We start from the raw sequence: 27880 nt of genomic DNA on the forward strand, positions 1-27880 counted from the left end.
GTGAGCTTGGCTGAGGCTTGGGGGGCAGACTGGGGGGTTGGGGTAGGAACTAGACAGCTCATCAGTCCCCTCCCGGCCTCGGCTCCCAGGGCACAGGAGAGCCTCTGGGGAGTCCTCACTGTCCCTGAAAAAGCTGCACCCTCAGGGACCCCTAGAGATTTCCTGCACACACACCCCATACAGACACACATACACAGAACATATATGCACATACCCTCACCATGCACACACACCATGCACACATATACCACACACATATACACACATACTCATATACACTCCCATACACACAAACACACACCATACAGGTATATACACACATGTACCTTACATACATGTACACACAACACATATACACATACCCCTACCATGTACATACACCACACATAGAGTATACACACACTCATTTTTTAATAGATTTTTTAAAAAAGATTTATTTATTTATTTGAAAGTCAGAGTTAGGCAGAGAAAGGAGAGGCAGAGAGAGAGGTCTTCCATCCACTGGTTCACTCCCCAAATGGCTGCAATGGCCAGAGCTGCACTGATGTGAAGCCAGGAGCCAGGAGCTTCTTCTGAGTCTCCCACATGGGTGCAGGGGCCCAAGGACTTGGGCCATCTTCCACTGCTTTCCCGGGCCATAGCAGAGAACTGGATAGGAAGTGGAGCAGCCAGGACTCAAACTGGTGCCCATATGGAATGCCGGCACTGCAGACAGTGGCTTTACCTGCTACGCCACAGCACCAGCCCCCATATACACTCCCATACACACATGTGCACACAACACATATACACATACCTCCACCATGCACACACACCATACATACATATATATACATGTACACACTCATATACACTCCCATACACACACGTACATACACACACACCATACACATATACACACATGGACCACACACATGTACACACACCCATACATACACCACACACATGTATACACACATACACACACCACACATATATACACCGTACACGCATAACATATATAACATACATATGCATTATAAATACATACATACACTATACACACATACACATATATACAACATACACACAAAATACATATATACACACATAGACATATACACACAACACACATACATACACATATGCACATACGCAACATACACACACATATATACACACCACACATATACATACACCCACAAATAAACACACACATGCCGTGCCCATACACACATTACATGATACACACACGCACATCACACATACAGATACATGCCATACGCATACACACATACACATATACAAAACACCATACACATACACATGTAGAGGAGAGTTCAAAAATTAATGGAAAATAGAATTAAAGGACAAGATTGTTCTGGTTCAAAACATTTTGAAATGCATAGTTCTTTTTTAAGATTTTTCATTCATTTGAAAGTCAGAGTTACACAGAGAGAGAAGGGGAGGCAGAGAGAGAGGTCTTCCATCCGCTGGTTCACTCCCCAGATGGCTGCAATGGCTGGAGCTGCTCCGATCCAAAGCTGGGAGCCAGGTGCTTCTTCCAGGTCTCCCACATGGGTGCAGGGGCCCAAGGACTTGGGCCATCTTCTACTGCTTTCCCAGGCCACAGCAGAGAGCTGGATTGGAAGCGGAGCAGCCGGAATTTGAACTGCTGCCCATATGGGATGCTGGCACTGCAGGAGGTGGCTTTACCTGCTACACTACAGCACCGGCCCCCATGCATAGTTTTTTTTTTTTTTTTTTAATAATACACATTTTCCGGCCGGCGCCGTGGCTTAACAGGCTAATCCTCCACCTTGCGGCGCCGGCACACCGGGTTCTAGTCCCGGTTGGGGCGCCGGATTCTATCCCAGTTGCCCCTCTTCCAAGCCAGCTCTCTGCTATGGCCCGGGAAGGCAGTGGAGGATGGCCCAAGTCCTTGGGCCCTGCACCTGCATGGGAGACCAGGAGAAGCACCTGGCTCCTGGCTTCGGATCAGCGCGGTGCGCAGGCCACAGCCTGCCGGCCGCAGCGGTCATTGGAGAGTGAACCAACGGCAAAAAGGAAGACCTTTCTCTCTGTCTCTCTCTCACTATCCACTCTGCCTGTCAAAAAAAAAAAAGAATTTAAATTAAAAAAATAATAATAATACACATTTTCCATGAGCAGTTTGGAGACCTGTCATTTGCACACACCTCCCCCCCAAACACAGACACGACACGCACACAGTCCCAACATCCTGGTCCTAAATGCTGACACTTTCCCCTGGTGGCTTCAAAGCTGTGCTGATCTGCACTCCGAACCCCTCTGCCTGCCGGCGTGTGGCTTCCTTGCAGCTCCCTGCAGCTGCTGCTTGGGCACGAGGACCTGAGCTCTTCTTTCTTCCCTAGGGCTTGAATGTAGGGAAGCCGGAAGAAAAGCAGAGGCAAGAGCGGCATGTGGAGTCATCCCCCCCACTCAGAAGGAGATCTGCCCACCCTTCGTATAACTGCACCTGCTCCCCTCAGCCCAGCAGAGCAAGGCCCCAGGGCCAGGCTCCCGGGCTCCATCAGCCACGAGTTCCACCATGACCTGGGTCCTGGGTGCCCTGATGTGCGGGACTGCCTGCTCTTCCCAGGCCACCCGGGGTCTCCCAAGCCCTCTGCATGGCTGTCCCTTCTGCTCCAAGTGCCCCGCCCTATCTCGTCCACCTGGAAGCTAACTCAGGCCACTTAGGAGGCTTCTGGTGACCCTTTGGGTGTCCATACAGTCCTCGTCTGAGGCATTTCCACATCACAGTTCAAGGATTAACGGCCCATCTTCCTCACTAGCCTGGGAACTAAGGGGCGGGGCTTAACCCACAGCTCCCACCAATGTGCTGAGTCCTGCACTTGTTAGCTGAACTTCTGACTTAGCGACTAGGGCAGGAGAAGATGAAACGAAGCAGAGAGAAAGGCCGGGTGTCTGATGAGGGAAAGGCGTTGCTCATGGTGGATTTCAAGCCAGGCTTCCTGGGAAGGTCAACAGGCTGCTAGCAGGGTGGAAACACCAAGGCAGAGGAATCTGATGGGACTGGGCAGGGAGAGGCCGCAGCAGGGGAGAGCCCTAGAGCCAGCGTCCACCCAGTGCCTGCTCACGACAGGCCTTGCTCAAAGAAAGCCCTTATCCCCATTATTATCTCACTGACTCTTCATAACCATCACAGGAGGGCGACACTGTAATTATGCCCATTTCACGGATGAGGAAAGTGAAGTCCAGCTACCAGCCCAAGGCCTTACAGAGAAGCAGATCAGCCAAGTGCAACACAGATTATGGGATCTGACCTTACCCCGTGAGCGTGAGTGCTTCTGAGACAAAAGCAAAGCAGGCAGTGGGAGACAAGCTCCTGGCTGGACGATCTGTGGGAGGCGGGTGGGACTGCACAGACTACCATGGGCATGCGCGAGCTGGCAACACTGGAGCCCCACACGGCTGTACCCGCCTCCTGCAACCGTGGCCATCTGGAGTCCAGGCCATGCAGAGAATGGGATGCTGAGATTGGGATCAGCTCAGCTCAGCTCAGCAGGCACAGCACATATCCTCTGTTCAAGGCCACACAGCCTCACGTCACGTGGCAGGGCCTGGATGTCAACCCAGACTGAGGGCAGGAGAAACAGCTGGGAGGCTCGATTAGGGCCAGATCAGACCAGCAGGGTCTTTAAAAAATTCTTTTTGAGGGGCCAGAACTGTGGCATAGTGGGTAAAGTTGCCGCCTGTGGTATCAGCATCCCATATGGGCGCTGGTTCGAGTCCCGGCTGCTCCATTTCCAACCCAGCTCTCTGCTATGGCCTGGGAAAGCAGTGGAAGATGGCCCAAGCTCTGAGCTCCTGGATTTGGATTGGCCCAGCTCCATCCATTGTGGTTGTCTTGGGAGTGAACCAGCAGATGGAAGACCTCTCCCTCTGTCTCTTCCTCTGCCTCTCTGTAACTCTGCCTTTCAAACAAATAAATCTTTTAGGCCAGTGCCATGGCTCAACAGGCTAATCCTCCGCCTTGCGGCACCGGCACACCGGGTTCTAGTCCCGGTCGGGGCGCCGGATTCTGTCCCGGTAGCCCCTCTTCCAGGCCAGCTCTCTGCTGTGGCCCAGGAGTGCAGTGGAGGATGGCCCAAGTGCTTGGGCCCTGCACCCCATGGGAGACCAGGAGAAGCACCTGGCTCCTGGCTTCAGATCAGTGCGGTGCACTGGCCGCAGTGGCCATTTGAGGGTGAACCAACGGCAAAGGAAGACCTTTCTCTCTGGCTCTCCCTCTCTCACTGTCAACTCTGCCTGTCAAAAAAAAAAAATCCTTTTGATAGACAAAGAGAGAAAAACATAGACAGACACAGAAAGAGTGCTACCATCTGCTCATTCATCCTCCACATGGCCACAATGGTTGGAGTTGGGTTGGGCTGGGAGCCAGGAATTCAATCGAGGTCTCCCACATGGGTGGCAGGAACCATCACCACTGCCTCCCAGGGTCTGCATTGTCAGGAAGCTGGTGTCAGGGGCTGGAGGTGGGTATCGAACCCAGATACACGGGCCTCCCCTTTTGGGAAATGATACGTTGCATTGCAAGTGAAGCTGTAGTATGCACGTGGCGATGACCCAAAGGTGTTGGGCACACCTGTGGGGGTTAAGGCGCAGGAAGAGGTGCCACAAAATGAATTCGCACAACAACAAACTTGTCTTTCAATTCCACTGCCCACAAACTTCCTGACGTCCCTTTACATACTGTCATGTCTACTTGTGCGCATGCTCTACATTCTCCATGATACAAACTAAACACAAAACCACAAGAGTGGGGAGCATTGGTGAGGGTCAGGGCTGGGGAGAGGCCGAGCATCTGCGGAGGAGACCACTGGGGCGTGGCTCTGTGTGGGCGCCACGGCTGGGCGGGTGAGCTTGCAGAGGTTCACAGTGGGGAGGCTGTGCCGGGCGCCGCGGGCACCGAGATGACTGTGGAACAAAGACCAGTCTCAGTGGAAGGCTCTGGCTCAAGACAAGTGGCGCCAGCACCCAGGAGAGGGCCCTGCGAAGCCAGAATGAGGTTAACATGCCATTTGTTCTGGACGATCTGGGTGCCCGGGTGGTTCAGGAGGCCCCAGGCAGAGTCAGCCCTGCAGGCTAGGTGGAGGGGAGCCTGAGGATGGAGCAGCAAGTACGGGCTCGTCCAGGCGTCCAGCTTTGCTTTGGAAACCCGACTTCTTTCTCTCATGTTCTTCCTGGGTGACCTCAGGCAAGTTACTTAACCTCTCTGTTCCTTGGTTTTCTCTGGCCCGAGTGGGGAGAGTAATAGGATGCAGCTCACAGGGTTGCTACAGGGTGAAATGAGAAAACAAGGCCTGCGAACAGTGCGCTGGCTCTTGTGAGCGTCAGAGTTTCAGGAGGAAGAAGCCCTCCCCCGGCGACAGCAGACACTGAAGCGGGAGCAGGCGACTGGCAAGGTGGGAAGCCCACAGGACCCCTCCCTGCCAGCCCATCGCAGCTTTGTGATCTACTTGTGACAAAACAGGCTGCTTCCTACGGCCCTGAGCCCGGGCCAGTGCAGAGCCGAAGCTGCTGGGAAAGTGACCAAGAGAAGGCCGCTGCTCCAGGCAGTGAGGGAGGCTGTGTGCTGAGCAGAGCCTCCCAGGCCCAGAGGTCCACCAAGGACCTGGCTCCAGAAACTGTCTCTGGGGCCTGCTGTCCCCTTGAGTGTGGCTCCTGGGACTGGGGACCTACAGGAGTGGAAGGTGCGCCCCCATGAGGGAGGGGCAGGGTCCAAGCAGGCTCCTCCCACTGTGGGGAGCTGGCTGTTCCCGTGCAGGGCTGGCTCTGAGACCACTTCCTCCTCCACTGTAGAGCCAGGAGCAGGCCTGCTGAGCCGCAGGAAACATGGGAGCGGGTTCCAGGACGTCTTAGCTGTCTGTGCCTCCCCGCGCTGCAGTGGCTGAGTGTGCTGGCTGGAAGCCTCCCTCCCTGCTCCAGGAGTAGCTGAGGACCACCCTGGAGGCCTGCAGGATGGAAGGGGCGAGGGAAGAGAAGCTGACATCTGTGTCTAGCCTGGTCACTGTGTTTGAGAACTGCAGGTATGGGCGCTGGGGTGGGAAGGGGCGGTGCAGTGGACAGGCAGCCTCCTTCCTCAAGGGGGTCCTCTGGCAGCACGCAAGGTCAGAGCCAGGGCCACCTTGGGCCCCCAGACACCAGCCATCTTTCCGTACTCACGTCCGTGGGTCGTGGATCCCTCAGAGCGTGGGAGGGGGCTGCTGTGGCTCCAGGAGCAGGGTCCATGTGAGGTCCATGCCAGGCAGAGCCCAAGAGTGTGTGGTTGTGAGCAAGCACGGGCCGATCACAGGCAGTGTTTGGGGCCATCCTTGGCCCCTCCGGCCCCTTGCAGGAATGCCGGCTAAGACTCACCAAGCACTGATGCCCCGTGGGCAAGCTAACCATGCAATCTACCACTCAAGCCAGCGCCCAACTCAAACTGAGAGTGGATGCCATCCAAAGGAAGGGGCAACAGGGGAAGCTGGGGCAGGATGGGGCAAACCAGGAGGCATGGGCACGACCCACAGGCCACTCTTCCAAGTTCATGGCATCCAACAGCCAAACAGGGCTGGACTCGATTTGCACTCCCATCTCAGAGATGAGGAAGTGCGGACTTAGAGAGGTGGGGGAGCCACGTGCCTGAGGTGTTCCGGGGGGCAGAGCTGGGGCTCCCGTCTGAGGCAGCAAGGCTGGACCAGGCTGTGGAGGTCACTGTGCCACAGGTGTGTCTGAAGCTGGCACTGTGCGAGGGACCAGCTCGGGTAGTTCTCAGTTCTCAGCTCAGTTCTTGGGGAATAGATTCTAAGAGATTTGCCCCAGGAGGCTTACTGGGAAGAGCTTTTGGGAACTGCACTTGCAGGGGGGGGAGTGGGGAGGGGGAAGAAGCTGAACTTCAACACACTAGCTAGGAAGCCTCAGGCTGTGCCAGGGGCTCTGGGGTTGCGGTGCCCCTGCGATGTCTGGGGCAAAGGGCTGGGTGGTTGCATCTCCATGTGCAGAGAAAGCAATTCCCAGAGAGGAGCTCAGCCAGCAACCTGGCAGCCACGAGCACTCCCTGCAGCTAGAGGAGGGCATGCCCAGGCCCTGAGCAGTGTGTGGCCAGCACAGCACAGCACCGGAGAGGGACTGCCAAGGAAACTGGGGCGAGCTTTCTGACTTGGATGCTAAGCTCATGCTAGCCGTGATGCAAGTTCACAGACAGCAGATGTCTGTGCAGGTGCTGTGTTGAGAGCACTCAGGGCAGGCAAAGCCTTCTGGGGGCATCAAGGTGGAGGTGGCATCGATGTGTGCCTGAAAGGGTGTTTTGGCTTCCTGAGCTGCGTGACTTCACCCCACCTCTCCCAGGGTCTTTGCCAAGCTCATCCTTTTCAGCACCAAGGACAGCTCTTAGGCGTGGCCTTTGTGACCCACCGCCCCCTTGGGTGTCAGGAGCCATCGCTACCTAACTCAGCTCCCCAGATGAGGGGCCGGCATCTGTGGAGCCTCCCCTCTTATGCTGCGCTCTGCCCGGGCAACACCTCTGGCAAAGGTGGGCAGCCCTTGGACCTGGGTGGCGTCAGCATGGGCGTTGGAGTGGGCAGAGTGGCAGCCCTGACCGAGTGGGGGGCCGTGTGCTGGAGGCCTTGGCCTGGCTCCCTCGTGAGCTCTCCAGGGTCTTAGCTGATCTGAAACTGAGACAGGAAGAGGAAACAAGCTGGCTGGGGCACGTGTCAAGAAACACAGAAGCTGAAGTCCAAGGCCAGCTATTTTCACACACTGCACACTGCACGCTGAAGCCCTGGGCATGGGAACAGCAGGGAGGTCTTGGAGAGCCAGGAGTGGTGGCCGGGCCTGGGGCCCACATTCTCCCTCCCATGGAGCCCACTGTGTGACTCGGGGCAGGTCCCTCTGACTCCCTGGATGGATGTGTTTCTCCTGCACTCGGATGGAGACTGACAGTCTAGGGGGAAGGCTAGAGAACCAATTAGGTGGATTTGGAAGCATCCAAGCAGCAGAATGCTTTTTTTAAAAAAAAAATTATTTATTTATTTATTTGAGAGGCAGAGTTACAGACACACATAGAGAGAAAGGTCTTCCACCCATTGGTTCACTTCCCAAACAGCTGCAAGGGCCAGAGCTGGGCCAATCCGAAGCCAGGAGCCAGAAGCTTCTTCTGGGTCTTCCACATGGGTGCAGGGGTCCAAGCACTTGGGCCATCTTCTACTGCTTTCCCAGGCCACAGCAGAGAGCTGGATTGGAAGTGGAACAGCTGGGACTTGAACCGGCGCCCACATGGGATGTGGGTATTGAAGGCAGTAGCTTTATCCGCTGTGCCACAGTGCAGAATACTTATTCTCCCTGTACCTGTTTGCTTAGCTGCAAGGTGGGGGCAATGGAAAACGCTCCCACGGAGCTTCGGAGCTTTTGTAGCTGTCCCCCCATTTTCCACAGGATGCCTGCACTGGGCTGACACTGCAAGCCTTCCACACCACAGGGAGTGGGGCGCAGCCTATGCATGGGACGTAGCGGTGGCACCAAGCTAGAACTAGAGGTCTGAGTGCTAGTTTTTCTGTTCCTAGACTGAGCCTGGTCTCCCTGCTGTGAGTGCCCAGTTTTGGCCTGCAGACCCCATGCAGGGTAGGGAGCCCCCTCCCTGGGCTAACAGCTTGAGCAACTCTGCCCTCACTTTAGATTATTCCATGGCTCCCATCTTCCCTCCATGTATCGGTTGCTAATGCAGAAGCTAAAACCAGGGATGGGGATCCAAGGCGGGGGTGATCTGGGGGAGCCACGCAAAAACCTGTGTGTGTGGAAGACGGGCTTCCTGGACGAAGCTGCATCTTAAACAGGGAAGTAAGTGGTTCCCCAGAGAGTGCAGTGAGGTCCCCATTGACTCATTGTGAACACTGGAGTTCCCTCCTGGGCCGTGTTGGGAGGGAAGTGAGAGACTGACAGAGTGCGATCCCGCAGAGAGCCCGGCCCTCAGGTGCCCCCAGGGACCCGCAGCCGCCCTCCCTGCTCTCCAGACAAGGAAGCCCCCGGTCTGCTCTGCTCTCCTCAGGACCCCAGGAGCAGGGCCCAAAGCCCACCAGCAGGAAGAGGTGCCTCACTGCTCTGGGGGCAGGCCTCCGCCCCTCCCAGGGCCGTGGGAGAAGCCAGACATGGAGGTGGCCCCGGCGGCACAGCCCAGGACGGTCAGCAGGAGGTACCTGAGCTCCCTGAAGAACAAGCTGTCTGGCGGGGCCTGGAGGAAATCCTGCCAGCCTGGGACCTGCCCTGGGCCAGAGACACAGGTGGGGAGCAGCTGGGGGTGGGGGCTCTCCCCTGACCTCCCCCGAGCCAGGGCCAGCAGGTTCTCCCTGTGTGCAAGCAGAGGGCTGACCTCGCGGGTCTCCTCCTCACCGCCGCTGGGTGGCAGAGGGCTTCCAGTCCTGCTGCCTGATCTCACGCCCCTCCCTGGAGGAGGCTCCCAGCAAGGGAAAGGTGCTGGTTCAAGGCCGCACACACAGCAGCTCCATCTTGTGAACCCGGTAGCCCGCCCGAGTGCTGCCTCAGTGTACCCACTGCAGGAGGCCACGGGGCCACGCTGGAACCAGAGAGCTCAGTGCTGATGTCCCTGCCCTTGGAGTGCACCTGCTGTGGGTGTTAGTTCCTGCCTGTGTCCAGTCCAGGGGTCAGGAGACAGGATACTGCACAGTAGCTTCACAGCCCAGCTCCTCTGCCTGCTGTGTGCCTCAGTTTCTCCTTCTGTAGAATGGGTGTGAGGACCATGAGTGTGTTCTGGTGGGCAATCGCTACTTCACACGTTGCCCCCTCCACCACACAGCAGTCGGTTATGCCTCCCAGTTCTGCTGGGCCGCGGGGGATGGGGCCGGACACTTGTGCTCCTGGCTTAGCTGGGAGGCTGCTTGGTACCGTGGCAAAAGCCCAGGGATGCTGTGGCTTAGACAGTAGAGCTCCATTTTCACACAGTTCTGGGGCTGCTAGACAGGGGTCATGGTGTCGGCAGGTTGGGTTGCTCCGATGCCCCTGTGCCCAGCTTGCAGCCGGCCATCCTCTCGCTGTGGCCTCTCCCTGTGCACCTGGGGCCCTGTTGCCCTGTGCGTTTTTGGCCCAGCCACTGCAACCCCAGTCAACCTCCACGCGGACATCAGTGTGTGGATTTGGTGGGGGGCACATCTCAGCCTAGCAGGGTCTCTCCCATGGCGGCTGCCAGATTACGGGTATGGCTGGGATGCCCACGATAGCTCAACTCACACGCCTGGGACCCAGGCAGGCGCTCGGGAGGCTGGGCTCAGCAGGAAGTGGCCAGGAGCCTGGCACTCTGCCCCTGCAACACCCCATTTCTCCCATGTGGTCTCTGACCAAGGTCCCCGCCTGCATCAGGGCGGCCAGACTTCTTGACCCAGTGGTTCACCGCTCCCAACAGGGCGCAGGCAGAAGCTGCCAGGCCTCCATAGGATCAGGCCCGGAACGGGCACAGCATGCCTCACTTGCCCCAGGGCCCTCCCAGATGCGCCACAGGGGGCGTGAATACCAGGAGGTGGACATGCAGTCCCCGCCAGAGGACCTAAAGCTGCCCTTCTCCTTCTCCATCCCACCCCACCCCCACCGTCTTGCAGGAGCCTGAGAAGAGGATCGTCCAGGAGCTGCTGGAGACGGAGCAGGCATACGTGGCACGCCTGCACCTGCTGGACCAGGCGGGTGACCTGACATCCCTGCGGGGCCCAGTGCCCGGATCTTCTCATCCCACCCCTACTCTGCCTTCCCACCTACCTCAGTAGCGCCAAAAGTTAGGATTCTCGAGCTTAACTCTAAGAAGCCTTGGACCTAGAACCCCATTGGCTGGGGTCTGGGGCAAAATCAGGACTTAGCCTCTTAGTGCCCGGGCCAGCCCCAGACACAGTAATGTGCTCACTGGGTGGTCCTTCCCAGAATCCTCCTCGTGTCATGTCTAGAGCCTCACTTTCCCAGGAGCTGAAGGCTGGGGGCTAAATCCTTGCAAGTCAGCACAGGGAGCCCTGGCCTCACCAAGTGCAAGAGCTCGGCAGACCCACCACGGGCTCCTTGCTGACATCCAGCAGCTGCCAGGTTTTGGCCAAATCCCTGTGTCTCTGGGCCTCGATCTGTCCATCTGAAAAGTGGTCACGATGTAATCTTCCCTCCCCAGCTTTGCCTGGGGTGTTGAGAGGATGCTGGGAGATTCAGGAGGTGGAGGCGTTCGGTCAGCTGAAGGGGTCCCTGGCCCCGGGCGGGTGTGGGGTGGCTCCCCCTCGGGCGCTGGGTGACCTGGCCGGGCGGCTACAGGTGTTCTTCCAGGAGCTGCTGAGGGAGGCCCGCAGCAGCAAGGCCTTCCCTGAGGACGTGGTCAGGCTCATCTTCTCCAACATCTCCTCCATCCACCAGTTCCACGCGCAGTTCTTCCTCCCTGAGCTGCAACGGCGCCTGGACGACTGGTGAGGTCCTCTGGGAGCGTCCCCCACCCCGGGGCGGGGTGTGTGGCAGAAGCACTGGGAGCTCCTGGAACTAGATGCTCAGTTACCCTTAGAGAGAACCAGGGGTCCAGACATGGAAAACCCACTCCCATCAAGGGGGAGAAGGGACGCTCCTCCCCTCAGCCCCCTGCAGCAGGAGTGTCGCCGCCCTGGAGGCGGGAGGCCCAAGACCAAGGTGTCAGCAGCTCCTGGAGACTGGGGCGGGGGTGGGGGGTGGGGTGTTGCAGGCCTCTCTCTAGCCTCTGGAGGTTGCTGGCTGTCTTTGGTGGTCCTCAGCTTCTAGAAGCTTCTCCCACGCTCTGCCTTCACGCTCACACAGCTTCTCCCTGTATGTGTCTCTCTCAGAACTTCTGCTTCTTTAACGACACCGGTCCTGTGGGTTTGAAGTGACCCTGTTTGGACATAGGGTCTGTATAAACGTAATGGGCTAAGATGAGGTCACACTGGATTAGAGCGAGCAAAGAACCCACTGACTGGTTTGCCCAGGCAGAAAGGGGAAATGCGGCCAGAGAGGCACAGACAGAGGGAGGAGGCAGGGGTGGGCGTGTGAGGGCAGAGGCAGAGGTGGGGCGTGTTGAGGGCACCAGCCAGGACCGATGGCCTCCTGGTTACACGAGAACCCCAATTTGTTTTCAAAGAGGACCACTAATATACTCAGTGGTGAAATTCCTTGCTTTATATATTTTTATCTGTTTTGCCAAAGAAATGCTGTGGTTTCTGGGATGTTCTTGAAAACTCTTTGGCCAAGCAGAATGTTAACAATTATTAAACCCAGTGAAAGATACCAGGGTCCACTGCTATATTCATTTCACATTATGTTTTCTTGAAATGTCCACAATCATTTTTTGTAGATTTATTTTATTTATTTAGAAAACAGATCAAGAGAGAAAGAGGGAGAGACAGAGAAATCTTCCATCCATTGGTTCACTCCCCAAATTGTTGCAATGGCCAGGGCTGGGCCAGGCTGAAAGTAGGAGCCTGGAACTCCATCCGGGTTTCCTACACGGCAGGGGCTCAAGCGCTTGGGCCATTGTCTGCTGTTTTTCCCAGGTGCATTAGCAGGGAGCTGGATGGGAAGTGGAGCAGCCGGGACTCGAACCAGCGCCCATATGGGATGCTGGCATTTTGGAGGCTGCAGCCTAACCTGCTGGACCACAGTGCCAGCCAATTCTCATAATAATGTTTAAAAAACAAAAACCAGGCCGGCGCCGTGGCTTAACAGGCTAATCCTCCACCTTGTGGCACCGGCACACCGGGTTCTAGTCCCGGTCGGGGCGCCGGATTCTATCCCAGTTGCCCCTCTTCCAGGCCAGCTCTCTGCTGTGGCCCAGGAGTGCAGTGGAGGATGGCCCAAGTGCTTGGGCCCTGCACCCGCATGGGAGACCAGGAGAAGCACCTGGCTCCTGGCTTTGGATCAGCGGATGCGCCGGCTGTGGCGGCCATTGGAGGGTGAACCAGCGGCAAAGAGGAAGACCTTTCTCTCTGTCTCTCTCTCTCACTATCCACTCTGCCTGTCAAAAAACCAAAAAACAAAAACCAGCATCAATCTTCTGAGATCAGCTGTTTTCATTCCCATTTTTTGGGTGAGAAAATGGTGGTAGGGAGAGGCCGGGTGGCTCCAGCTCAGGTGAGCGAGCTCCAGAGTGGCGGCTCCTCACGGCTCCTGGGTTCAGTGAGTGGCCTCAGGCCCTACCCTGGCTGCTGCTGGCTCCGTGCTCCCCTGCAGGCCCCCAGTTCCCTGTCTCCAAGGTGGGCTGGCACCTGTCCACCTGCAGGGCTGTGAGAACGAGATGGAGAGAGGTGTGGTGCGGCGAGTCTGGCGCGTGGTTGCTGGGTGAGCTGCACAGTGGAGCGTCACATGGTGACCAAACCACTCTGCACCGGGCCTGGAGGGGAGGCCAATTGGTGGCTGAGAGCAGCGTCTGCCCTCAGGGGGTTCACAGTCTAAGGGGGGTGAGGCACACACAGAAGGCGACAGTCCTGCTCCGTGCCTGTGCCCAGCAGTGCAGTGGAAAAGCTGTTTCCAGGATTTCTGGCTTGCAGGGTTGGGGTGGGGGATGCAGGGTGGGGCCCTGCGTGAAGTTGAGAGAGGCGGGCACCAGGCTGAGGGCAGTCCCTGGGCGTCCCTCCTGCAGGGCGGCCACCCCCCGCATTGGCGACGTGATCCAGAAACTGGCCCCGTTCCTCAAGATGTACAGTGAGTACGTCAAGAACTTTGAGCGAGCGGCGGAGCTGCTGGCTGCCTGGACCGACAAGTCTCCGCCCTTCCAGGAGGTGATCACCCGCATCCAGGTGAGGGCCGAGGGACCCTGGGGGTCTCCTCCCAGGCCCAGCTGCTGGCTCAGGCCCCCTGAGCCTCCCCTGCCCACCCCCCAGCTCTTGCTTCCAACTGCTCCCCCTTCCTCCCCAAGAGCAGCGAGGCCTCGGGCAACCTGAGCCTGCAGCACCACATGCTGGAGCCCGTGCAGCGAATCCCCCGCTACGAGCTGCTGCTCAGAGACTACGTGCAGAAGCTCCCGGCCCAGGCCCCGGACCGGGCTGACGCCCAGAGTGAGGACACCCCTGGGGGCCGGGGAGGGCCAGGCCACCCCCATGCTGTTACCGAGAGCTTGTCAAACACTCACGATGGCCATCAGGCATCACCAGTAGTCACTGCCATGACACTGACCTCATCCATGCCATTAGCCAATTTTTTTTTTACAGACAAAATCACTAAGGCCAGAGAGGTTAGGTGACTTGCTTGAGGTCACACAGCTGGGACTCGAACCAAGGCCTGTATGATGCCGATGTGTGCACGTGTTCCACAGCACCCTCTAGGTCTAGCTTGGTTCAGGGAGTGGCAGGTGCCACAGGGGCCACACTCCCACTTGCTGCTTCTCAGTGGCTTCCGGTCTCCAGCACAGGCAGCCCAGCCACCCAGACCCCAGGTGCTGGTGGCCACTTGGTTAAGCCCCCCGTGGACCTCCTGCCCCAGCCCCCACCCCGGGCTTCCAGGGGCTAATTCTAGCCACGCCCCTCTGCAGAGGCTCTTGACATGATCTTCTCGGCGGCTCAGCACTCCAACGCGGCCATCGCTGAGATGGTGAGCAGCTGGCCCCGGTCTGGGGTGGGGGCGGCAGGCACCACGGCCCCCTCCCGGGGTCTCAGCCTCCCCCAGCACACCTGTCCCACGAGGCGAAGCTTCCAGGCCAGCCTTGGCTTAGAGTGTGGCCTATCCCCAGGAGCGGCTGCAGGACCTGTGGGAGGTGTACCAGCGCCTGGGCCTTGAGGACGACATAGTGGACCCCTCCAACGCCCTGCTCCGTGAGGGCCCCGTCCTCAAGATCTCCTTCCGCCGCAATGACCCCATGGAGCGCTACCTTTTCTTGGTAGGGAGTGCTGGGGGGGATGCCTTGGGCCCCTCAGTCCTCTGCCGTGGCTCCCAGGTGCTGCCTCCAGGCCCCAGGCAATACCAACCCACGGGTTTCCCAGGCACGCCCTAGGAGCCCAGTCTGGCTGGCTCCAGAGCCTGTGGCATTGATCTGTGCTCTGGGAGTGCACAGCAGGAGGGAATTAGGTTAGCTCCTGGGAAGAACTGGCACTGAAGAAGCTGGAGATCTCCTGAGATCTGGAAGGGTGGTCCTGCCCAGAGGTCTGGGGGAAGGAGCTATAATCTCTAAGTCCCTGGTGCCCTGAGCCCCTGTGGGAAAGGCCCCGTGAGTTTCTGAGATCTGATATGGTCCCTCGATACCCCCAGGTCAGATGGCCCTTTGTGCCTGGCCTCGTGGGATTGGGAGTTAGCAAACCCTTCTTCATCTCCTCCCTCATCACCCCTGCCATTCAGGGAGCTGGCCTGTGGAGGGAGGGGCTCCATGGTGCCCCGCCCCCTCTGGGGAAGCCCCGCCCACCCAGCCCCAGCACTGCACTTAGGCCTGTGCCCGGGTCTCCCACAGTTCAACAACATGTTGCTCTACTGCATGCCCAAGGTCATCCAGGTGGGCGCCCACTTCCAAGTGAGGACCCGCATCGACGTGGCCGGGATGAAGGTGAGGGGGTCCCCTGCCACCACGGGGCTCCTCCCCACGGGGGGGGGGGGACCAGGCGCGGGGAGGAGCAGCGGGGAGCAGACTGGACTCTCAGTCAGAGGACAGAGGCTGCGCAGGCCCTGGGCAGACTTGAAGATGGGCTCCTTGGGTTCCCCGCCGGCCGCACAGCGCCCCGCTCCGCAGTGTGCTCCGTGATTCCCTCGGCCAGGGCTCTGCTGACGGCTGTCAGTTGTCAGCTGCTTCAGGCCTGGCACAGTTTGCCTGCGTGTGACTGTCCCAAAGTTACCCCATTTTTAAAAGTGGGGGAGCAGCCGGCACCGTGGCTCAACAGGCTAATCCTCCGCCTTGCAGCGCCGGCACACCGGGTTCTAGTCCCGGTCAGGGCACCAGATTCTGTCCCAGTTGCCCCTCTTCCAGGCCAGCTCTCTGATATGGCCTGGGAGTGCAGAGGAGGATGGCCCAAGTGCTTGGGCCCTGCACCCCATGGGAGACCAGGAGAAGCACCTGGCTCCTGCCATCAGATCAGCGCGGTGCACTGGCCGCAGTGCACCAACCGTGGCGGCCATTGGAGGGTGAACCAACGGCAAAGGAAGACCTTTCTCTCTGTCTCTCTCTCTCTCACTGTCCACTCTGCCTGTCAAAAAAGAGAGAGAGAGAGAGAGAGAGAGAGAGGGCCTCCAGGCGATGCATGCTTGGGGTGTGTTAAGGACACCTGGGCCCCATGGGCACCTGGTTCCTGGCACCTGTCTGTCTCCCGTGGCCGCACAGCACCCTCTCCTGGATGGCACGGGTTTGGCAGGTGCAGAGCTGTCCACACAACGCAGGAACCATTTTCTGAGTCTAAGGTTTGGAGGCAGGTTTGGTCTTTGACCACTGGCCCATGACCACCCCCCCACCCCACCCCCCAGGCCTCCTCCTTCCTGGGTGCCAGGAGGGCCTGGTTTTCTGCTGCTGTCATCTTAGTATTTTGCCACTGAGCTCAGAACTAGGCTGGGAAGAAGGAGAGAGTGTGGGCACACATACCCAGGAACGCCATGCACAGCTGTGCAGGTTGTGCACTGCACAAGGATATCTCGTCTACGAGGTGCCATCTGTGGCAGCCTGCACATCAGCTGTAGAATACTGTACCGTAGGTGATGCCCTCACAGGGAGCCTTGTCCGGCAGATGGCAGTCAAATCTCGTTTCCAGAGAATCTGAATATTACACCAGTTTGCCAACAGATGTCAGCAAAGGGTTTTGAGAAAGGGTCTTCTTTTCTAATTAGCACAAAGGCCCTGTGTGGAAGAGGAAAGGGCTGCACTGACCCAGACCTGCCAGAGTGGCCGACACTAGGCGGGGCAGAGCTGGACGCGTCGTGGGGAGCCGGTGCCTCTCGTGGGCCCTAGGGCAGGGGCTCCCCTAGCTCCTCCTTTTCCATCACAAGCATCACCTGTCTCCCTATTTCTGGACTTGAGCCCTGGAGATTCCCCCTTCTCTGCCCTCTCCCTGACCCAGGGAGTCCCGCCCTCCGCCCCACAGTCCAAGAAGCCTGTCCTCTCCCGGTGGCGTGCGCCCCGGCATCAGGCCTGGCCAGGAGAACGGCATTCCCCGCCCATCTCCACCCTTCCCGGGCCTGGGCTCTGGCCCCGCTTTGCCCCCGGCCCACAGCTCACACACAGCTCCCCACACCCCCGCTTTGTACAGCACTGAGCCCTCGGGGCCGCCTGGACAGAGGCCTCCCCGCCACCAGGGGGCAGCAGAGAGGCTCAGGAGTCCGCGGGCTCCGTGGCAACCAAGGCCCCGCCCCAGCCCTCCCAGCAGGTGCTCGGAGGCTGTGTCCGCCCCGGGTTCCCTTCGAGGTCCCTGTACGCGGGGCCTGGGCAAGGTCTGGGCACAGTGAAGTCCATGCTCTTCCGCCCTGGGGGCTGCAGCCCTGCGTCTCTGAGCCTCCACTGCCTCCCAAGAGTGCTCTGAAGATTTTTTTCTTTTTTTTTACTTTGTGTCACGGACACTTTAAGCAAAAAAAAAAAAAAAAAAAAAAAAAAGAAAGAAAGAGAAAAGAAAAAAACCCGCCCCAGTTGAGTCCTCATACAGTCGTCGAGTTTTGAGATGGGGTTCCATTTCTGGTGAGCTCTTTGTGAGGCACCGTGTGCCACCTCCCCCGGTGCTACTGCTGAGTTCCGTGTACTCCAGGCGCGCCCAGCCACAGGTACCTGGTTCAGGAGGGCCAGGAAGGGCGCTGTTGGCACGGCCAGCTTAGCTGCCACTTGTGACGCCGGCATCCCATCCGGGCGCCAGTTCAGTCCCCGCTGCTCCGCTTCCAATCCAGCTCCCAGCTAATGCGCCTGGGAGGCAGGGAGAAGGGGATGGAGCTCCTGGTCTAACCTCAGCCATCTAGGGAGTGAACCAGTGGATGGAAGGCCCTTCTCTCTCTCTCTCTCTCTCTCTCTCTCTCTCTCTCTCTCTCTCTCTCTCTCTCTCTCTTCTCTGTTGCTCTGCCTTTCATATAAGTAAATCTTTACAAAACAAAAAGCAGGACCCGGGAGGCAGTGAACGGGCCAGGTGCAGCACGGAGCCGGAGCTCACGGCGGCCGTGACCTGCCCTGCAGGTGCGGGCGCTGACGGATCCCGAGTTCCCCCACTCCTTCCTGGTGTCCGGGAAGCAGCGCACCCTGGAGCTGCAGGCGCGGTAAGGCCAGGGAGCGGCCCTGAAGAGGCGGGGGCCCGGGAGCGGCCCTGCTGCGCCTCACCCGTGCTGCTTTTGCGCAGGTCCCAGGAGGAAATGATTTCCTGGCTACAGGTACAGGGAGGCCCCAGGGCCCCAGGGCTCCGCTCCTCACCCGTTGGGGCTGAGGCAGCAGGAGGGTGGGTGCGTGGGTGCAGGGGCGTGTGTGTGCACTCTCATACCTGCGCATGCCCACAGGCTCCTTGTTCTGTGCTGGGCCCCGGGGGCGGGGCAGCCTGGGACGGGCCACTTACCCTGGCTGAGCCCCGGTGTGCACACCTGTCATCAGCCCACGCGGGCTCAGAACTCAGGGATGTCTGTGGAATGTGCCGACCCAGACGAGCAAAAACCTCTGCCCCCACCCTCCCGCTTCCCTCCCGCCCCTCCAGGCCTGCCAAGCAGCCATCGACCAAGTAGAAAAGCGCAATGAAACCTTCAAGGCGGCGGTGCAGGGGCCCGAAGGCGGCCTCCAGGAGCCGCAGGTGCACAGAGCCTGTCCCACCCTCAGCAGGCCAGCTCACGGGGGCGGGAAGCGGCAGCCACCAGGGGTGTTGAAGGGACTGTGTGTGGGGAGGGGGTGAGGATGGGGGCAAAGCCTCCCCATGCCCAGAAATTTCCTCGGGAACCCCCCTGCGCAGCACCCCCGGGGGCAGCCTTGGGACGTGAAAGTAGATGAGCCACGGAAGACTTGGTGGCCTGGGTTCAGGTCCAGCTCTGACCTGTGCTTTGTGGGGGGCTCTGCTGCGTCCCCTCACGTCTCCGCCCCGTTTCCTCCCCCTGTAAGATGGGGAGCCTCCCTCAGCTCCCAGGGGAGACCCAAGGAGCCGGGCGCACAGAACCCCCGGGGCAGCAGATGGGCCCCGGAGGGCCGGCCATGCCCCGCTCAACCTGCGCTCGCCCCACAGCTGCAGTCCGAGGAGCTGGGCCTCCGGGCGCCGCAGTGGGTCCGGGACAAGATGGTCACCATGTGCATGCGCTGCCGGGAGCCCTTCAACGCCCTCACGCGCCGGCGCCACCACTGCCGCGCATGCGGCTACGTGAGTGCTCCCGCCGCCGCCTGCTGCCCCCGTCCCGCCTGCACCCATTCGCCTTGGCCTCCACCTGCCCCGCCCGGGCCTCAGCCCTCCCTGGTCTGCCCCGCTGGCTTCCCTCCTGGCTGGCCCATTGCGCCCTCACAGTATGCTCCCATTTCACGGATGGCAAAACGAGCCTCAGCGAGGTCAAGTGCCGCACTCACGGGCGCCCCACTCCCCAAGGCAGACCCTGTTCACCCACCTGCTCCTGTTGCCCCGTTCCCCATGGCTCCAGACCCTGGGCTAGGAAGGGGTGTCCAGGTCCTCCCAGGCCTTGGCCCCGCCACTCCCCATGGTCCTCTTTGGGCTAGCTGCCCCCTCCTACGCTGGCGTGGCCTCAGCACGCTGGCTCCTGGTGGCCCTGTGGCTCACCCCGCCCTTGCAGGTCTTGCTCCGCACCTGCTGCACTTGGGCTGCTCGCTGACACTGCCCCCCCACCCCCCATTTACTCTGCAAACAGAGAAACCCTTTGCAAGCTCCGTCATCAGTGAGGCAGCCTCCAGGGACCAGGCGGAGGCCAGGCGACAGGTTGGGGCCAGTCAGGGAGGTGTAGCTGCGAGTGGAGCAAGGGTACATTCCTCAGACTCGGCTGTCCCTGCATTCCGGTGCACGGGGTGAGCTGCTTCCCACGCCAAGTGGAAAGCCTCTGGGCATTAGCGGCTGTTCCGGGCGATTCGTGCCCATACAGAGCTGCGTCAACACACACTTGCTCCTGGAAGGTTACTTAAACCGGTGGATCAATACAAGAGGCGCAAAGGGTGAGACACCCTGTGTCCCTCGCAGCTCGCGTCAGAGGATACTCTGTCGGCTAAAGGAAATGTCCCCTTGCTGCAGAGTCCTAGGTGGGGGCAGTGGCTCAGAAGCTACCAAGGTCATTCCTGAGGCCACCGAGGGACAGCCGATGTGGAGTGGTCTGTAGATAATACCGTCGCGTCTATGATAAACTTCCCGCACGTGACCATGACACCGTGGAGGGGCAGGAGACAGCCCTTGTCCTCAGGAGATGCCGGCGACATCCCGGGGACGCGGCGTCAGGGTGACTGTCATTTGTACTCCGAAGATTCGCGGAGCGGTCCATGAGCTCACGGGAAATGCATACGATGATGATACTAGATGGACGCATTCCAACCATTTTTGCCCCACAATGATTTTATCTTTTAATTCCATTTTCCTATAAACTTTTTGAAATAGCCATGTGTGTGTAGAGAGAGAAAGAGAGAGGGAGAGAGAAGGTGGCAGAATGTTAACATTTGGTGAATTTGGGTGGGGGAGCTCATTGCATTTTTTTTCAACTTGTCTCTAGAGTTGACATTTTTTAAATGGAGGAGGAAATATATATTATAGTAAGCCACTTAGAATCTCAGCTCCCCCAGGAGCGGCGCCCCCAACTAGGGCTGTGTGGGGCGCAGGGGCTTCCCTCGCTTTCCATGGCTCTGGCGCCTGGCTTCTGTCCCTCGCGTGCCCAAGCAGGAATCTTCGCGAGGGTGGGGCATGTACCCCGCGAGGACGCCCCCTGCTCCTGCACCCCATCTCTCGCTGCATTTCCCGCCACTCTCCGGTCTCCAGATGCCTCTTTTACCTGGTCCCCAGCTCGGTCCGCGGGGCTCCTGGGGTGGGTCTCGCCTGTGGCTACTCCGGGGTGGGGGGGTCTTGCTGGTAAGAGAACCTGCCCCCCACCTCTCCACTGACGACCTCGGCTCTCCGGGCACAAAGCTTGCGGGACTGTGGCAGAGGCGCAGGCAGCAGGCGCTGCGCACTGGGCCTCTCTGATCTGCGGGGTCCTGGAGGCAGGGGACACGGCAGGGGAGGGCACTGGGGAAAGTGAGTCAGATGCAGGGCGAGTCTCTGCGACCCCCAGGCACCCCAGCAGAAGAGGAGCCTGGCGAGGGCGCTCGCGGCGAGCAGCACCAGAGCCCAGAGCCTGGCCTGCAGGAACCTCCCCGCTGCAGGCTCTGTGCTGTCCCGGGGCTTGCATTCCGCCCCCGCCCCCACCTCCTGGCCAAAGCCCAGACACAGCCCCCCACGGGCCTCCTCCGCCGCCCCCAGGTGGTGTGCGCCAGGTGCTCCGAGTACAGGGCCGAACTCAAGTACAACGCGAACAGGCCCAGCCGCGTGTGCCTCGACTGCTACGCGTTCCTCACCGGCTGCGTACTCCCTGGGGACAAGGACAGGCGGCCAGGCATCCTGGAGGTGAGGCCCTGCCCCCACGGCCCTTCCCGGGTGCTGAGGAAGAAGCCAGAGGCCCTCACACAGACCTCCAGGGCCCCTCCTCCAGGCCCTAACCAGGGCAGCTGTCGCTATGCGGATGGCTGGGTGCTCTATCCAGGAAGAGCAAGGCCACTCTGGACATTTCCTGTCCACTCCCCATGTCTGCAGTCCCACGGGGTGAAGAGAGCTGGTGTCACCCGGCCCGTGTCACAGATGGGTCAGATCTGAGACCCCAGTCTCCACAGAAGGGACTGCAGAGGCCAGCTGGCCTGGCACATGGCGACCCAGCCCCAGAGAAATGACTTGCCCAAGACAAGTTAGGAACCCGATCCGTGCCCTTGGGGCATCGCTGAGCTGCACCCCTCCCCTGTGAGGTCCCTGCTACATCCAGCTTTGTGCCACAAAGGCAAGGTGCCCCTCCTTCATAAAGGCCAGGTGGGCCTCCCGCTGCCCCGGGGGGCGGAGTCAGCTCCCAGGTTCCCGTGGGGGGACATTTGTCCTTTCCAATCCTCCCCAACCTGCCAGGCCCTTCCTGACCACCGGGCAGCACGGCCTGCTCCTGGGGACAGTCAGCCCCTTCCCTAGCCCCGGTTCTGTTCCGTGCAGTTCCTCCCCGCCTGGTACAGGGTCAGGCTGGTGCGGCTCGGCCGCAGCCCTGTGATGGGGTGTCTCTGAGCCCCGGGGACAAGAAGTGCCCCTTGCTGCAGTTGAGCGGCCACTGGGGAGCCCCCAGGCCACGCCCAGTCCCTCCTTCTGCTTTCAGAAAGGATCTTCGGCGGGGTCCGGCCAGAGTCTGCTGTGCAGCTTCCTGCAGCTCAGCGGGGACAAGTGGGGCAGGAGCGGCTCCCGGGGCTGGTGCGTGATCCCCCAGGACGACCCCCTGGTGCTCTACGTCTACGCGGCCCCCCAGGTACGGCCACCCCCAGGTACTGCCCCGCCCTGGCCTCAGCTGTCCTGACAAGTCGGGAGCGCAGGCTGCTCTGCCCTCAGGCGCAGCCACTTCTCTCCTCTCCCTCTATGCACCCCCTGCTGGCCCCCTCCACTAGGGGGGAGCAGGAGGTGAGCAGCTGTGTGCCGTTGTTTCCTTCAAAAATGCCGGGGCAGGTGGGGCTGAATGGAGGGGCAGCGGGGCCGTGCTCCCTGACCCAGGATGTGTGTGGTCACTCCTCCACCCCCCTGGACACGTGTGCTCACACCCCACCCCACCCCACCCCCAGGATACGCGTGCTCACACCCCACCCCACCCCCAGGACACATGTGCTCACACCCCAACCCCCAGGACACATGTGCTCACACCTCTACCCACCCCCACCCAGGACACGCGTGCTCACACCTCCATTTCTTCCCCCCAGGACACGTGTACTCACACCTCCACCCCCCAGGACATGTGTACACACACCTCCACCGTCCCAGGACATATGTACTCACACCTCCACCCCCATGACACATGTGCTCACACCTCCATTTCTGCCCCCCCCAGGACACGTGTGCTAACACCTCCACCCCCCAGACACACGTGCTCACACCTCCACCCCCCCATGACACGTGTACTCACACCTCCACCCCCATGACATGCATGTTCACACCTCTACCCCCCAGTACATGCGGGCTCACACCTCCATTTCCACCCCCCCAGGACACGCGTGCTCACACCTCCACCCCCCAGGACACGTGTACTCACACCTCCATTTCTGCCCCCAGGACACGCATGCTCACACCTCCACTCCCCGGGACACGTGTGCTCACACCTCCACCCCCCAGGACACGCAGGATCACACCTCCATTTCTACCCCCCAGGACACACGGGCTCACACCTCCATTTCCCCCCCAGGACACGCGGGCTCACACCTCCATCCCGCTGCTGGGCTACCAGGTGACCGCTGGGCCCCAGGGGGACCCCCGGCTATTCCAGCTGCAGCAGTCAGGCCAGCTGTACACCTTCAAGGCGGACTCAGAGGAGCTGCGAGACCGTTGGGTGAAGGCCATGGAGCGGGCCGCCCAGGGCTGGGGCCCCGGGGACCCTGATGCCGGGGACCTGTGCAACTGAACCACCAGCACTTGCTCTCTGCCCTTTGCTGTCCACTCAGAGCCTGCCTCCTGCCCTGGGACGACCCTGTGGCCCACCGGTCCAAGTCACATAAGCGATTCCTGTCCCCTGTGGCCAGGCCCCGGGGCCTGGGATGGGATCAGAAGCTATGGGTCTGTTCCCCGGGGTAGGGAACAAACCAGTGCCCCAGTTTGCTGGGTAGAGGGGCTTCCTATGCCAATAGGACACCCAGTGCTAGACTGAGGAAGTCCCCAGTAACCCGGTACTAGCAGGTTCTCAACTGGGGCTGCTCACTAGCGCCCCCTGGGAAGTTTTTACAAAATACCGCGACAGGCATGGGGCCCAGCGGTAGAGCTGCCAGTTAAGAGGCCTGCATGGCATGTCACAGGGTTTGGGGACAAGTCCTGGCCCTGCTCCCAATTCCAGCTTCCTACTAGTGTGCACCCTGGGAGGCAGCAGACGGCAGACCACAAGCACTTCTGTCCCTGGCACCCACACGGGAGACCCAGATGGAGTTCCAGGCTCCTGGATTCACTCCTAGTCAGGAGCCATTCAACTTTTGGGGAGTGAACTTCCCCCTCTCTCTGCCTCTCAAACAAACAAATAAATACTTTTAAAAATTCTAATGATGTGTGTGTGTATGATTAAAAAGAACCAATGTGTGTTTGTACCTCCAAGGATTTCTGACTTAATTGGTCTGGGATGGGGAAGTGGGAGAATTTTCTAGAAGTAGCTGCACACGTCTAATGTGCAACCTGGGTTACCTGAGACAAAGAAGAAAGCAAGCCCACTACCAAGGGCTGAACCCCTGTGCAATGCTGGACCCGGCGGTCACAGTAAACAACAACAATAACGATAAGGGCCAGCACTGTGGCGTAGTGGGTAAAGCTGCTGCCTGCAGTGCTGGCATCCCATGTGGGTGCTGGTCCGAGTCCTGGCTGCTTCATTTCTGATCCAGCTCTCTGCTATGGCCTGGGAAAGCAGTAGAAGATGGCGCAAGTCCTTGGGCCCCTGCACCTGTGTGGGAAACCTGGAAGAAGCTCCTGGCTTCAGATCAGCCCAGCTCCAGCCGTTGCAGCCAACTGGGGAGTGAACCAGTGGATGGAAGACTTCTCTCTCTCTCTGACTCTGCCTCTCTGTAACTCTGCCTTTCAAATAAATAAATCTTTTAATAATAATAATAATAATAATAATAATAGAGCAGTCTGGGGCCAATGCCGCGTGTTCTCCGTGTGCTGTCTCATTTCACCGTCAAGAGGACACAGGCTCAGAGAGGCTCAGTGAGCGACTCGGAGTCACACAGCCAGGGCTGAGTTGTAGCCCAGAAGCCCCAGTCAGGGAGCAGAACAACAGGGCAGAGAGGGAGAAGAGAGAGGAGGACAAAGGGGAGGAAAGAGAATCACAAAGGGCGAGAGACAGGAGGGAAAAGGCAGGAGAGGGGAGGGCAGGCGCTCTCTGGGGCACGCCTACCCCAGCTGCTGCGTCTTCCTGAGAGACCATGGGAGGGGCGGGGACACCCTCAGCTGTGTCCAGCAGGCTGGCTGCCCTGGAAGAAGGAGAACTGGGCCAAGCCTGGGGCCCTGCCCCCCAGCCGAGGCCGCAGCCCGCCGTGGGTTGTTTGAGAAGCCCGGCCAAGCCTCTCTGGACAAGAGCCCCTGCGTTCCTGTCCCAGGGCTGCCGCAGCGATGAGCCGGCGCGGATCCTGCCCTCGTGGAGCTTGTGTTCCAGCGAGGGAGGCCACCAGCCGGGGCCCAGGCCTCCTGCCCGCCACGCTGGACGGTCCCAGTTTTAAAGTCTCAAGTCCCAAGAAACCCCTCCATTCCAAAGCAGGGCAACTGGGCAGGAAACAAACAAGAGAGGGAGTCAGGGAAGACGGTGTGTGTGAGAGAAGGGGAGAGAGAGGTGGGGGCTTCGACAGGAAGATTAAGGTCTGCCTCACTGAGAAGCTGATGGTTGGAAAACAGGTCCAGTGGAGGGGGGGGGGCAATGCAGGTACCTGGGGAAGAGCATTCCAGGTGACGGCCACAGCCAGTGCAAAGGTCCTGAGGCAGGAGCCTTCCTGGTGCCTGTAAAGAATCCTATTACAACTATGCAGGTGGGCGGGTGGTGACTCGGGCCAGGGAAGGAGCAGTGAGGGGGGTGAGAAGGCAGGGGGTTCTGGATTTACTCTGGGGGTGGCAAGAACAGGATTCCCCTGGAGAGTAAACGTGGGGGAGGGGACGCTGCTAGGGCAGATGGGAAGGCAGAAGAAGGAGCCTCGTGGGCAGCTGCAAGCATCGGCGGCTGTGATGTGGCTGCAAAACAGCTCTGGGGCCACTCACGGCCGCAGCAAGCAGACGGGCGTCTGGGCTCCGGGAACGGCCCTGGGCTGCAGACGGACGCATGGGAGCCATGGCCCTGTGGCCAGCCAGGGGTTAAGGCATGAATGAGACAGGAAAAGAAAGAGGTCTGAGGGTGGAGGCCTGAGCACCACACGCTCTAACCACATGCCCCCAACCACGTGCGCTCAGCGTGCCCACACGCCCTTGACCTTGGGTAACAGTTCACCCCCCAGGAAGTAGTCCAGAGCAACAAGGCTCCCATGTGAGGGCGCTCACTGCACACTGTGAGTGACAGGTCCCCAGGAGGACCCCGAAGGAGCACTCACCAGGTAAGCTCTGCCGGACACGTGCCGTAGGAACCACGCGACAGGCCCGGGTGTCGTGATGCTGCCCAGGGTGGGCAGTGCCCACCATGTGGGCGAGGGCAGGATGGCCAGGGAAGCAGCCACCGTGGGACACCACTGCGTGCTGGAGGCCCAGGAGGGACCTGTCCCCTTTCGTTCTTAGCCACGGCAGCCGTAGGTGCCGGCTCGCCACCTCTTCCAGGTGAGTGATTTGGTTGTGGGCTCCCGCCAGGGCGGACATGGAGCCACGTCCCTGACCGCCGAGTCAGGCGAGGCCCAGGCTGCCGGGTCTTTCATACTCGCTTCCTCCAGAGGGCTACCCGGCGCCCCTCAAGCCTGCTTTCTTCAGATGCCTCCGTGGTAGCTGCATTTTTCAAATGCCATGTATTATTTCTATAATCACAAGAGCAAAAATGCCTTCCTCGCGTGACTGGGGACATGCAGGCTCGGCTCGGCAGCGGGGCCTCCTCCCTGGGGCTCCAGGCCACTGAGCTGGCAGCACGCAGCCAGCCAGGGAGTAGGGCGCATGTTCCCCGCCCCGCCCTGGCTGGGGAGGCGCCGCAGCGCTCAGCTCATGTCCCTGCCCCAGTGCCCTGGAGAGGCACCTGTCCTGGCATTCTGTCCGGAAACAGTGTTTTGTTCGAGGTCTGCTTTGGTGGACAAGGAAGGTTAAGCCGTGCGAGGCCCAAGGTCTTGTCCAAGGTCATCCCACCTCTATGCAGTGAACCCAGATCCAAAGCCAGGTGTGACCCCAGCTGACACGCAGGGGCGGGGGGAGGCGGGGGGAGGCAGTCTTGCCCAGTGGTGAGTGGGTCCAGGCCACCACCCAGCCTGGGTCACAGCCCTCCCGGCTCTGCCATTACTGGCCGTGTTGCCCTGGGCACGACTCTCCACTGCTCCGGGCCAGGCTTCCTCACCTGGGGAGGGTCCAGCACTCCGGTCGCTGGTGGTCGCAGGGTGGCTGCCCAGTGGACACTGCGGCTATTGCGGCTCCTCCCCGGGTGCTGCCCGTCTCTGTTTGTATCTACCGCGTGTCTCGGGAACAAAGCAGAATCGATCGTAGTCCCCCCAGCCCCATCGAGGTGTAATTTGCAGACAACAAAACCCACCCCTTTCAGGCTTTGGCAGAAGGGTCTGATCCTAGGAGCTCTGCCACAGTCCCCACAGGACTCCCACGCTGTGCCCACCCTGCGCCTCGGGCGCCCACCGGTCTGTTTCCCCACGGATAACTTTGCTGTTTCCAGATCTCGCGGAAATGGGACCATTTCCCGGCTCTCTCTCAGCACCGTGGGTTTGCGGCTGCTCGTGTGGCCGGCTGACCCCTCTCTCTGGCTGAGTAGGACGCCCTGTATGCAGTGTGCCGCTTTGTAGAGCCACTGACCAGCTGCAGGACACCCGGGTCCCTTCCAGCATGGGCCAGCTACAGATCAGCTGCCCCGAGCGACCCGCGGCGCGGCGCATGCCAAGCGGTGCGCGTGAGCAGGGGTCAGGTTCAGAGTTGCGTCACCGGCGGGTCTGGGCAGCCAGACCACGTGGCCTCCAAGTGCCTGCTGCTCCTGGCTAGGGTGTGCTCGGCTTTTTCTTATCTTCAGACATTCCAGCAGGGGCGTGGCGCTCACAGCCTGAAGGAGGAAGGAAATGAGGGCCTCTGACAGGTAAGAGACCGAGGACCCTCCG

The 27880-nt window shown here is 59.8% G+C and overlaps 1 protein-coding gene across 1 annotated transcript; it reads left to right on the top strand.

The window, feature by feature from the left end:
* The first annotated feature begins 5832 nt into the window (after window positions 1-5832).
* FGD2 (FYVE, RhoGEF and PH domain containing 2) lies at window positions 5833-24094 on the top strand. Its single transcript, XM_062187474.1, has 16 exons — window positions 5833-6050; window positions 9047-9278; window positions 10608-10685; window positions 11293-11441; window positions 13616-13772; window positions 13892-14030; window positions 14504-14562; window positions 14702-14848; window positions 15413-15505; window positions 18095-18174; window positions 18255-18285; window positions 18600-18692; window positions 19116-19247; window positions 21330-21473; window positions 22255-22401; window positions 23323-24094. Exons 1-16 carry the CDS (start codon window positions 5983-5985, stop codon window positions 23536-23538), a joined length of 1965 nt encoding a protein of 654 aa, XP_062043458.1. The 5' UTR covers window positions 5833-5982; the 3' UTR covers window positions 23539-24094.
* Window positions 24095-27880: the final 3786 nt, after the last annotated feature.

Source organism: Lepus europaeus, chromosome 3 (genome assembly GCF_033115175.1).
Source record: "Lepus europaeus isolate LE1 chromosome 3, mLepTim1.pri, whole genome shotgun sequence".
In the NCBI taxonomy this organism is placed as follows: domain Eukaryota; kingdom Metazoa; phylum Chordata; class Mammalia; order Lagomorpha; family Leporidae; genus Lepus; species Lepus europaeus.